General features: G+C 47.3%; 1 protein-coding gene across 1 annotated transcript; it reads right to left on the bottom strand.

The window, feature by feature from the left end:
* Window positions 1-1,722: 1,722 nt before the first annotated feature.
* On the bottom strand, window positions 1,723-5,521 carry LOC124292968 (golgin subfamily A member 6-like protein 22). The gene is made up of 4 exons (XM_046731857.1): window positions 4,322-5,521; window positions 2,818-3,134; window positions 1,911-2,505; window positions 1,723-1,803 (listed from the first exon to the last, which is right to left on the bottom strand). Exons 1-4 carry the CDS (start codon window positions 5,519-5,521, stop codon window positions 1,723-1,725), a joined length of 2,193 nt encoding a protein of 730 aa, XP_046587813.1.
* Between the last annotated feature and the right edge of the window lie 7,215 nt (window positions 5,522-12,736).

A 12,736-nucleotide genomic window follows, 5' to 3' on the forward strand; every position in this document is an offset into this window, starting at 1 on the left:
CTCTGCGCACAGTCTCAATTGTTCAACGATGATTCGTTGAGCGTCGTCGAAAAAGGCGTCTAAATTCTTATGTCCGAGATTCGTTACAACCCCCGTTCGGATCCGGTTGGCGAAAGCACTTTCAACTTCGTCCCACTGCACGCTCGCAGGACCACCGATGTTCGCGCCAATTACCACGGCGTGCTGTTGCTGCTGCCGCCGCTGCTGTCGCTGCCTCAGCTGTTGCCGAATCTTTGCTATCCAGGATTGTACGAGCGTGATTGTGTGCTGAATTTGCAGTTTCGCACCTATGCTCGTTCTCGGTCGCGTGGAAACATCACGCAGAAATTGAAGATTTTCCATTCCAACGTCAATCCAATGCATGAAGGTGTCATCATTCTCCTGCTGGGGATGCAGGTCGCCCAACAAATCGTGCGCGTTCTCCATCGTTTTGATGATATATGAGTGTGTTTCAGCGGCCATGACTTTAACACTGATATTTGCAGAACTTTGACGAACTTTTGACTTGTACATATCGTGTCAGACTGATGAGACTGCTTCGGACGCGTTGAGTTAATATATGCAGATAGACCGTAAGAATTTGGGGGGGTGATAGTAAAAGCAAACTATTAGCGCGAAAGTTTACGAATCGCCATCAACATTTCCCGACCTATCTAATTGTGACGAACATCCCCAGCTTTACTTAAAATCAAGTGCAACCATAATTCGAAATATATATATATGTATGTAATCTTTATTGCTCCCCTTGGGGTTACAAGGACTTCCCTTTTCCTCTTCCTTTACAATATTTTTTACATGTTTTCTTAACCTATTCTTACCCTAATTCTTACTTCCTACCTTATCCTTACTTATTTTCTAATTGCCTGTGTCCTGTGCCATTGCCTTGCCATTCCCTTACTTTCCCTCTTATCCTTTTCTTACTTTTTATCCTTATCTTTACTTAACCTTATCCTATTTTACCTTATTCTATTCCCTAATTCGTCCTTATCCTAATCGACTTCCATTTCCCATTCATATCTCACTCTTTCATTCTCTTGTACATCCCTGATCCTTTCCAATTCTCTCATCCAGACTTCTCCCCCCCCCTCCTCACCTAGCATCTCCCTCACCACCTCCTGCCAGCTTTCCTCCCTTCTATCCCAGCCTACGCACCTTTCCCATACGTGCTCCCATGTTTCCTCCTCCCCCCCGCACACCCTACACCTTCTCTTTTCCTCTTCTTCCCAGTACCTTGCCTCCTTCATCTCGCTTCCTAACCTAAATCTTGCCACCCTTATCCACCTGCTTTCTCCCCATCCCTTTCCCAGATATCCTGGTATCCCTTCTCCTTTCACTAGCCTGTACCATCTGTTGTACCTCGATTCCCTTATTTTCTCCCACCTCTCTTTTCTCTGTTCTTCCCTCTCTCTCTCCTCTATTTCCCTAAACTCCATCTCGCCCCTCTCCCTTCTCGCGACTACCTCTCTACTCTCTGCTCCCCTTTCCGCAAAGAAACTTTCCCTTTCTCTTTCCCACCTCGATCCCTGCCTCCCAGCTTCTGCCTTGTCCCTTATCTCTTCCCAGCATCTCCTAGCTAACTCGCTACCCTCCCCTCTCTCCAGCTTCCTTTCAAAATTCCATGCCCTTCTCCCTGCCCTAATCCTTAGTTTCTCCCTCTGTAGTTCCTCCCTTACTAAATATCCCGGTGTTCTCCCATCCACTCCTAATGTCCATCTCAAAAATCTATCCTGTACCGCCTCGACCGCCCTCCACTCTCTCCACCCCCATATCTCCGATGCATACTCTATTACCGTCCATACTAGCCTGTCAAATAACCAAATCCTTTTTTCCCAATCCCTCCCGAACCTTCTTTTTCCTATTCCCCATACCTGCCTCATTACTACCCCTGCCTTCCGTACTCTCTCTTTCACCTGTGCTTCCTGTCCCCCATTGCACTTTACTCTATACCCTAAATAGCTGAACTCTTTCACCTCCTCTATCCTTTTCCCTTTCCATCTCCAATCTATGTTTTTCCTTCTACCGCCTCCTTTCCTAAATCTCATAATCTTTGATTTCCCTACATTTACCGTCAGCCTTTTCCTATCCATATACCTTTCTAACTTCCTAATCATTACCTCCATTTCCTCTTCACTTTCCGCTAGTAACACCATATCATCCGCATAAGCTAACGTGCATACCCTGCCGCCTGCTAGCTCCACCCCCCCAACCCTTCTCCCTCTCCCCATTTCCTCTTCTAAGTCCGCCAGCAGCAGGTTGAACACATGCGGACTGAGCGGACATCCCTGCCTTACCCCCCTCGCTGTCCAAAACGCCTCTCCTAGCTTACCCCCGCTCCTTACTCGACTCTTTGTTTCCTTGTAAATTTCCTCTATCCTTACCCTTAGCCCTTCCCTCACCCCTCTCCTTTCCATAGTCTCCCACAGCACCTTCCTGTTCACTGAATCAAAAGCAGCTTTCAGGTCCACAAAAAACGCCACCATCTTTCCCTTATCCTTTCCCACCTGCCTATTGATTAAATAGTTAAGAACATATATATTGTCAATGGTGCCCATGCCTTTTCTGAAACCCGTTTGGTTTTGCGGTATCAAGCCCTTTTCTTCTACCTCTCTTTCTAACCTATCCGCTAATGCCATCGCATACACCTTATATAGAGTTGGCATCAAAGTCACCCCCCTATACTCTTCTACCCTTTTCCCCTCCCCCTTCTTAACTATCGGCGCTATCAATCCCTCCCTCCAATCCTCTGGCCAGCCCTCCCCCACCCAAACTCTGTTACATGTTTTCCATATCCACTGCTCCATTTCTTCCCCCCCATACCTCCATACCTCGCTAACTATTCCATCCCCCCCTGGTGCCTTTCCATCCCTCAGCTTTCCTATCACCTTTTTAATCTCTTCCCTCTGCAGCTCCCCTTCCCCGTCCCCCTTCCTATTTACCGACTCCCCGCCTTCTGTTACCTTGCTTTCTACCCCGCCTAATACTCCCATGAAATACTCCCTCCACTCCTGATCTCCTATTTCTTCATTCACCCTCTTCCACTTCTTTCTTTCCCTATTAACTATCTCCCATACCTTGCTTTCTGTCCTTGCTTCCGCTGCTTCTTTTATGAATCCCTCATTTTCTTTCTTTTTCCTCTCCTCGCATAGCCTATTATATTCCCTTCTTTCCTTTCTATACGCGTCCCCTTCCCCCTCCCCCTTTCTCCATTTCCTTAGACTCTGCCTAACTTCCGCTTTTTTTCGCCTACATTCCTCGTCCCACCATCCCTTTTTCGCTTCCCTCCCCCTCCCTCCTACATCTAAGGCTCGTCTAAACTCCCTTATTCTTTTCTCTATCTCTTTCCCTACATCCACTTCTCCTATCCCCTCCCATTTGACTTCTGTTCTAAACCTCATCCTACCCTCCTCCGTCCAGTCTCCTCTATTAGTTCCCCCTACTCTTTTTCCCTTCCTTGTCCTAGCCACTGCCCCCCTCAACCACACTATTACCGGGTGATGATCCGAGTCAACCCTATCCCCAATCTCTATCCTTTTGACCCTATCCCTCACCTCGATGTCTCCTATAGCGTAGTCTATCACTGTCACCCCTGCCCCTCCTACATACGTAAATTCCCCCTCCTCATCCCCCTCTATGTTCCCGTTCATTATTGTCCATCCTGTCTCCTCTAAAAATTGCACCAGCTGCCTACCTTCCGAGTTTATTTTCCTGTCCTTTGATTTCCTACTCCTACTCTCCTCCTCTCCTTCTCCCCAGCATCCTCCCCCCTCCTGCCCTGTCCTTGCATTAAAATCACCCCCCACTAACACTTTTACCCCTCCCTCTATCTCTTCTGCCCGCTCCTTCAATTCCCCTATCTTTTCTTTGAGGTCCCCATTTACGTATATTCCTATTACTACCCATTTTTCCCCCCCTACACTTATTTTCCTTTCTATCATGCCCTCTTTTACCTCTTCCCTCCCTCCCTCCCCACTTACTATCTCCCTTCTTACCCCTGATAGCATTCCGCCTATTGCTCTTCCCTTCCTATTTTTTCGAACCGCATACTGCACTTCCCATTTATACCCTACTGGCAACTTATTTCTAATCCTTTCCCACCCCTTCTTTTCTATCCATGTCTCCATTAGAAATATTACATCCCACTCCCCTAGCCCCCTCCAGAAATCTTCATCCTTTCTCGCGAGCCCCGCCACATTCCAAAAAGCTACTTTCCACCCCTCCCTTTCTGTCTCGCCTACTCCCCTCTCTCTCCTCCTTATTTCCCTCCCCACCTGCCTCTGTCCCCCCCCACTACCCATTCCCCCGACTGCCTTTCCCTACGTACCCTTCCCTGTGCTTCTATACTTCCCTCTTGTCTTTCCTCGCTTGCTGACCTTTCCCTATCGCTTTCCCCCACTTTTCCCCTCCCCTCCCTTTGCCCCCCTTCCCTCCCCTCCCTTTGCCCCCCTTCCCTCGCTCTCCCTGTACCATCCCTAAGCACTTCTCCTATCTCATCCCACTTCCACATTTTCCCTTCTATCCAGATCTTTGCATATCCTATTCTTATTCTGTTTCCCCTTCTCTCCTCAATAGCTGCTATCTCCCTCAACTTCCATTTCATTCTTCTCTCTGCCCAGGTGAGATCCTCGTCTATTCTCTCCTCCCTCCCTTTGAGTAGGCTTTTTCTTCCCATTACCTGCCTCTTTTGCTCCCTATTTCCTAGTCTTGCTATCCATATACCCTTTTCTCCCCCCTTTTTCGCGCCTACCTCCCACATATCCTTTACCTCAACCTCTACCCCTATCAGCTGCAAAATCTTTTTCAACTCTTCCTTTTCTCTTCCCTTCTCAAGTCTCGCTCCTCTCAATACTATATTTCCCCTTCTTTCTTCCCTTTCTTTCCTCTCTATGGCCCACTCCATCTCTTTTAATCTATCTATTGTTACCTGCGCCACTTCCGCATTTCCCTGTACCTGCCTTTCTCCCCCTCCTTCTGCACTCTTCTTTTCTAATTCTATCAGCCTCTCCTTTACCCTTTCCATCTCACCCCCTCTCCGCTCTTCTACCTCTTCTAGTCTTTTACCTAGATCCCTTATCATTTCCTTCATCTCCCCCCTCTCTACTTCCCACTGCTCTTCCCTTCTAGCCATTTCGCCTTTAATCTTTTCCACTTCTTCCCTGATCCCCCTTCCCTGCCCTTTGACCTCCTCTAGACCTATCTTTAGCTCTTCCCTAATCAACCTTAACATATCTTGTATACCCCCTCCCTCTACCTTCCCTTCCTCCCCTGTCTTACCCTCCGGCGATCGGTGCACTTTCCTACTTTTCCCAAATACTCTTTCTCTTTCCTGCAACTCGTCTGCCTCTTCCTCCCCTTTTTCCCCTTCCTCCTCCCGCTTTCTCTTCCATAAGTCTAGCACCGTCGCCGACGATCCCAGGCTATGCCTCCTATCCCTCCCTAACGCTGCAACTGCCCCCGGCCTACCTTTCTTTTTCTCCTCCTCTTCCCTGTTCGCCCCTTCTTTTTGGCCACCCGCGTTACTCATACTATTTCTCTCCTTCACCGCTCCCTACCTTATCTATCCGCCGCCTACCTGTCTACTCTATCCCCCTTCTTACTCCCTAGGTGTCACTGCCTATTCCTATCTTATCCGAATCGTTGCCGTCCGCCTGCTCTTTCTGCCTAACCTCAAAACTCTCCCCCTTCTTTCTTTTTCCCCCGCCCTTCCCTTCTATCCCTGCCTCCCTATTCCCTTCACCCGACCGCCCGTCTATGTCTTCCCCGCTCCTTCTCTGCCCTATTTCCTTTTCTCCTCACCTTTGCTATCCTGCTAAATTCTCTCCTTTTCTCTCGGACTCTTTCGCACACCTGTCACTCACATTCAGAACGGAAACGGAAGTCGAAATATATATATATATATATGTATATATAACTACAATAAGCGGATGGATCGTAAGAATTTGGGGGAGTGATAGTAAAAGCAAACTATTAGCGTGAAAGTTTACGAATCGCCATCAACATTTCCCGACCTATCTAATTGTGGCGAACATCCTCAGCTTTACTTAAAATTAAGTGCAACTGTAATTCGAAATATATATATATATATATATATATATATATATACAATTAGCGGATAGATCGTAAGAATTTGGGGGGGTGATAGTAAAAGCAAACTATTAGTGTGAAAGTTCACGAATCGCCATCAACATTTCCCGACCTATCTAATTGTGGCGAACATCCTCAGCTTTACTTAAAATTAAGTGCAACTGTAATTCGAAATATATATATATATAACTACAATAAATTCTATTAATATTTTTCGAGTGTAAAATTTTCGCTCTGGGGGTGAACTATTAGCGTGAAAGTTTGCGGATCGTCATCAGCATTTCCTGTCTATCTAATTGCGATGCCACCATCCGGTCGATTAACGTGAAAGAATGTATTCGAAGTATGTGGAAAATATTATTTTTCGCCTGGGGGCAAACTATTAACGCGAAATCTAATTGCGATGCCACCATCCGGTCGATTAACGCAAAAGAATGTATTCGAAGTATGTGGAGAATATTATTTTCGCCTGGGGCAAACTATTGGCGCGAAAGTTTACGGGTAACGGCGAAAATCAAAATGGCTATCGGCTATGGCGTCCGACCAAGAAATAAATCACATTGTCAAACTGTCCGACGATAAGAATAAAAATGGCCGCCCATCCGACTGAGCAAAAATCAAAATGGCAGCTGTGTGAATGGCCACCCGTCTGACTAAGCAAAAAATCAAAATGGCCGCCATCAAAAAAATTATCGTCGCCGTCAAAATGGCCGCCATCAAAAAATCAAAATGGCCGTCATCAAAAAAATCAAAATGGCCGCCATCCAAAAAATCAAAATGGCCGCCATCCAAAAAATCAAAATGGCAGCCATCAAAAAATCAAAATGGCCGTCATCAAAAAAATCAAAATGACCATCGAAAAGGGGGGGGGGGGGGGCATGGGGGCATGGGGGCATGGGGGGCACGCCGCCATGTTTGGATCTAGAACTCTCATAACCAATCCACTTACGGAGCCAAAAATACTCTTGTCTAATGCGGTTATATATTTTAGTGACACCTTGATGACCGCCGACTAACGATTTGTGGCATTCTCTGATTATTTCTTTTCGTAAACATTCGTCTAGGATGACAGTCGTGTTTCGACAAAGCATGATTTGAATTTCTAAGTCTGTAAAAATATGGGATAGAAGTTTTTGGAAAACTCGGGGATCGAGAGCGTCTAAACTCTCATCTGTTATCGGGAGGGCAAGAGACTTTAGGTTTGAATCGGCTAAAGCCGTTTTCAGTTTGGATAATAACTTGAAGATATCGTATAGGTTGCTTTTATCTGAGCTTTTTGTTTTCAATACTAGGGTAAAAATACGTCGACTGTTGTGCATAGATTCAATGATATCAAATTTTCGCGGACGAGGCTTCATTACTATTTTTGGGTCAACGATATTCCCGTCGGCAAGTTGGGCTGGTATACCCTTAATCCAAGCCCATTCTGTCGATATGAAGTGCGCATAGTTGGTTTTGAGCATCAAAAGTCCATCATTGGTATCTTTGACATTGTCTGATACTGGTATGTCGTCCAAGTTGTCAATAAAATATGCGAAACCGTGGGGGTCATTATTTGATCATCGTTAGTGTTGAGAGCACTGTCATGGTTATGGTCAGTCATTTCCGTATGCGAGTCGAATTGTTTAGTGCACGCATAGTATTCGGTGTCTGTGAGCAAGTCTGAACTGTCGTCGTTATCACAGGTAGGCGGGAGAGGTGATGGGAGAGGAGAAAAAGAGTGTAAGGAAGGGTTCGTCGGCCTGGAAGTAGCGGGGGGGTATCTCCTAGCGTGACGCGGAGGCCCGACAGGGGGGGGGGGGCATAATGACGTCAGTGGATGGGGGCGGAGATGGAATCGGACGAGGCGCTGCAGGTTTAGTTGGACGTTCCGATTTCTTTCGCAGATGGCGGTGGGGGGCGGTAATCCCGATGTGAAAGGGACAGGGTCAGGGGGGTTAGTATGAACGGGTGGGGGTGTAATGCAGGGTTGCGCGGTGGCAGGATGCGGAGGGTCGAGGCGGCAAACGGTGATACTTATTTTTGAATTTTTAAAAACATAATGGATCATTCTGCGTACCGCGCTCCATTCTAATTTGTCAAGTCCGCAACCTATCAATGGTATCGAGATGGATGTTACGCCATCTTCTTGCAAGGTTTTCCTAAAGTTAACCAAGGTGTCAAAAAAAACGTGGGGCAAAGGCTTCTCACTGTATTTGGACTTTGTGACTAGGTTATAGATTTTCCGGTTTCCATGTACCACAGAAATAACGTCAGTCACAGTCGGGTCGAATTCTCTAAGTTGTTCGCGGTTTATGAATTTCCGTTCTGTCAGTTCTGAAGCGATTCCTTTTGATATTTGGCAGTCAGCCGATATGCAATGAGCCAAGTAATCCTTTTGCTGTAAAAGGTCAACTTTTATTTCTTTGATACGTCTATTACGCACGAGAGGAAAAGTTTCGCTTTCTATGAGGAAATCGCTAGAAGCAGAGCCCGGTAAATCAGTGGCTGGACAAAAGTCATCAGTTCCTGATTCAGTTTCTGGGGCCTGTAAGTCATCCAAGCTAAGGAAAGAATCTGAAAAATAGCTCAGGTATGGTCTTTTATAAGGTTCAGGATTTGTCGAAGAATTTATTTCGATGTGGTGTTTAGGTTGGCGATGTACTGGGATCTGTGTCGGGACCAAGAAGGGGGGTTTTAAGGGGCAACGGGGTTTCTTTATCGCTGAACTCATCGTCGGAGGGATCAAAGAAGTCAGAGGAATCAGAGGAGTATATCATCTTACAGAGTTGTGAGATTTTAGGGTGTTTCAGCGGAGCTAGGTTGGTGGACTCGTCTGTGGTCTGTCGAGGGCGTCTGGGGTACTGATGAGTCTTCTTAGTGCGTTTTTTTGGTTTATCGCTTGAGGCTTCAGTCGCTGGACGGGGGCGTTTTGCATCTATAGGCAGAATTTGAGTGTTGTCGGGCGGTGCGTTCCCCGACAGAGCATCAGCGTTGGTATTAGATTTTCCGGACTTGTGTTTCGTATCGAAGTCGTACTCTGTCAGTTCTAAACTCCATCGTCATAAACGGGAATCAGGCTTCTTGACGCTTTTTACCCATTTGAGTGGCTCGCGGCCTGTTATTAAAGTGAACTTCTGACCATTGATGTAGGGGCGGAAGTGATTCATACTCCAGTAGGCGGCTAAGAATTCTTTATCAGGTACCGAGTAGTTTAATTCAGCGGGCTTGAGGGCTCGGGATGCGTATGCTACCGGTAGGTCGGCACCGTCTTTATCTTGACTGCGAACTGCACCTGTTCGGTCGAACGAATAGTTAGAGGTCTCCAGGCACGAACGGTCGCTCACGCATGTATACGAACACATGCGTCACGCGGCCGACTCTCTCTGTTTTGTCTTTGCATGTGATTTATTTAGACGAGATAAAGGTGGAGGAGATAGCGCGGGCCAGGGCCGCGTTAGTCAAGTACTCGAGCGACTCGGGGTTAGTCGTTCATTTCTTTTGCCTTTTTCTGTTCTGTGTGCGTTTCCGGAGAGATGGATAGTAGTGTATATATGACAGTTCTAAATCAAAGATGGCGGCGCTCCCCCCCAGTTCATCCTTTGTGATTTTTCCATGAATGTGTAGAGAGCTTTTACTGGGCAGTAGACACAAGTCTTGATGTTGAACAACAATATGGATTTCATCATTGTTCTGGAAGGTGGATGATGCAAACGGTTGATGAGCATGAATCTCAGAGTGCGCGATCGATTCGTCGAATACCACAGGTTTGTGTATTTTTATTATTTCTTCCATGGTAACACACACAGGATGCAGCGAACACGAATTTTTATTTTCCAGAATTTCCACGTAATCGAAGACCTAGGCTCTGGAGAAACCGAACGTTCAGAGGTGTCAGTCTCGTAGGCGGTGTAAACGTTGTCAGAGGTGTCGGGCGACTGATGATTTTTGGCCATGACGTTTGACTTTTATAACTTTTGCCCAACTTTCTCGTCTCAAACACGATTCCCATTATTTGAGTGATTTCACGTGTAAACGTACAGTAATCGTTTCGCCGCGAAAATTAATCAGCTCGTCGTCTTGATCGACTATTCTCAGCTGTAAATGATGTATCGACTGTACGGCGATTTGCAGGTAAATGACGTTGGTAGGCACTTCGACAATCTTATATCCGGATGGAACGGTTGGGAAAAATTCGTGAATCGTGTAAGCTCGACGCCCGTCTATGTACGCCCCTGTGGTTATGCTACACTCAACGCGTAAAGTATTAACCTTCAGTGTTTAGATCGTTTGATCAGAGTCCTTCTCTAACTTCAATCGGGATGGGATGGGTGAGTGAGAGGGTGAATAAATAAATAACACGATTTCGCGGGAAAGACAAGACGCTTGCTTTGGCATAAAAACCCTCACGGTGCAGAGGGAAAAGCCGAAGCAAGACAAGTGTTTATTAACTGCAAATCAGATCATCATAAAACAGGATAATACAGTCGCTGGTGCGTTCCTTGTCAACTAGATTGAATGATCATTTAATAATCTTAAGCCAACTTATCTAAGTCTCCATGAGAAACCGTGCTTCGCAACTTCCACGCACTCGTGGAAGCAGGGAATGGGGAGCGTCATGGTGGCCCAATGCCGTGCAAACCGCGGTCCCGACGTCTCGGGAACCAACGCTGAAGTCCAATGACGCTCGCCCGGGAGACGGGCACCCCCGGCCCAACCGGAGGGTGAACCACGTCTCCCCCGACCGTGTTAAACGGATAAATCTTAAAACTACGCGAGACGAAATAATCGACGCGCGTGTCTAAGGGAAACCTAACACGTCCTACCTATTCGAGCGCTCGAGACTAACTAACTTGCGCTGCGCCCTCACCGGCCAAGCGAACGTACGTAACTGCCGATTCGAGTATTGGCCCACGAATTTCTGGCCTGGACAATAAGTACGTTATTTGAATTACTATAACGTTGAACTACTTGTCATGTGGAATAAGAAAGTAAATCTACTGTTGTGACTCTTTAGTCACCTTATACGTGGTAAATAGGTACAACATACGAAAATAACGAAACTAAAGTATTTGCTGTGATAAATTTACAAACTAATATAATAATAGTAAAGTTGCGCGAACATCCCGCCCGCCTTCGTCCAACAGACGAATCCTCACGCCTCCGGGATTGCCCTGCGCCCCTTGTCGCTATCTTCGAGGTGCAGCGGGCATAGACGAGAGATGTGCCGCCGTAGAGTGGTAGTTGCTGTTTCAATCGTGACCACCCTCACAAGGCCATCCGGGCCCGGGTGGAGTTCGATTATTCTCCCTAGCGGCCACTTCGACGGGGGATAATTGTCATCCCGGACCAAGACAAGTCTCCCAATACAGAAGTTTTCGCGGGTCTTTCTCCACTTTCCTCGTTCTTGCAAGTGGAGTAGATACTCGGAGGACCAACGTCTCCAGAACTGATTTCGAATGCGCTGTAGCAACTGAAATCGGTTCAAGCGATTCTGAGGTTCGTCCGAGAGATTATCCTCGGGGAGTAAGGCCGACGTGCTTCCCCCAAGGAAGTGGAAAGGTGTCAATGCATGGAGATCCTCAGGATCGCAGCTTAGCGCACTCAGTGGCCATGAGTTGAGACAGGCCTCAATTTCGACAAGAACCGTCGACAACTCTTCGAAGGTGAGAGTATGCTCGCCCATGACCCGTTTCAAATGGTGTTTTACCGACTTGACCCCTGCTTCCCATAACCCTCCGTAATGGGGAGCATTCGGGGGTATAAAACTCCAATCAGTGTCATCGTTCGCGAGGAGAGCCGCCGCCCTTTGATGGAATTCGGAGGCTCGTTGGAACATAGCCTTGAGCTCACTATCTGCTCCATGAAAATTAGTAGCGTTGTCGCTGTAAAGTCGTTGACAGACACCACGCCTACCCACAAATCGACGATACGCACAAATAAACGACGCGGTAGTCAGATCACTCACAAGTTTAAGGTGAATGGCTCGCGTAGAAAAACAGACGAAGACCGCTACGTACCCTTCGTAAGACTTGTGCCCGCACCCTTTCGTGGTACGGACCTGGACCGGACCCGCGTAATCGAGACCGGCTATCGAAAAGGGTCGTCGTCCGGACTGTACTCGGTCACCAGGCAGGTCACCCATTAGTTGGTGAGCAAATTGTGGCTTAACCCGTTGACAGATCACACACCGCCGGATCGCCGATTTGACTAATCTTTTCATGCCCAAAATCCAAACCTGTTGTATCAAGATACTCGTGGTCAGAGTGGGTCCCCCATGCAAGCAGAGGCGGTGAGCGAACTGCACGAATAACGCGCTGAGTACAGAGCGCCGTGCTGGAATTGGGGGGTGTTTATGGTCGAAAGTGAGACTAGCCTGGGAAAGGCGGCCTTCCACCCGCACGACATCAACCTTGTCCAGAAATGGATTTCATTTCTTAATTCCGCTGCTATTCGGCAAGCCCTTTCCCGATTTCAATAGTTCGATTTCTGTGGCAAAGCTGGTTGCTTGCGACAAGCGAATGACCACCAATCACGACTCTGCCAGCTCGACGGATGAGAGAAAGGAGGGAAGCGATTCAGAACCGTCTCGTCGTGTGCGGAGATTAAGCAATGGGCGTCTGCAGAAGGCTACTACCCGAATAAGGCGAGTCAAGCTCGAGAATTGTGTGAGAAT

This window comes from Neodiprion lecontei, chromosome 2, assembly GCF_021901455.1.
Source record: "Neodiprion lecontei isolate iyNeoLeco1 chromosome 2, iyNeoLeco1.1, whole genome shotgun sequence".
Lineage (NCBI taxonomy): Eukaryota > Metazoa > Arthropoda > Insecta > Hymenoptera > Diprionidae > Neodiprion > Neodiprion lecontei.

Excerpts from the sequence above, each read along its gene's own strand:
- LOC124292968 (XM_046731857.1), bottom strand. The coding sequence starts at position 5,521 with ATGAGTAACGCGGGTGGCCAAAAAGAAGGGGCGAACAGGGAAGAGGAG. Across the intron at positions 2,506-2,817 it reads ATAGTTAGCGAGGTATGGAG|GCAGGTGGGAAAGGATAAGG; the intron begins GTATGGGGGGGA and ends TTTAATCAATAG. Across the intron at positions 1,804-1,910 it reads ATGGGGGACAGGAAGCACAG|GCTAGTATGGACGGTAATAG; the intron begins GTGAAAGAGAGA and ends GTTATTTGACAG.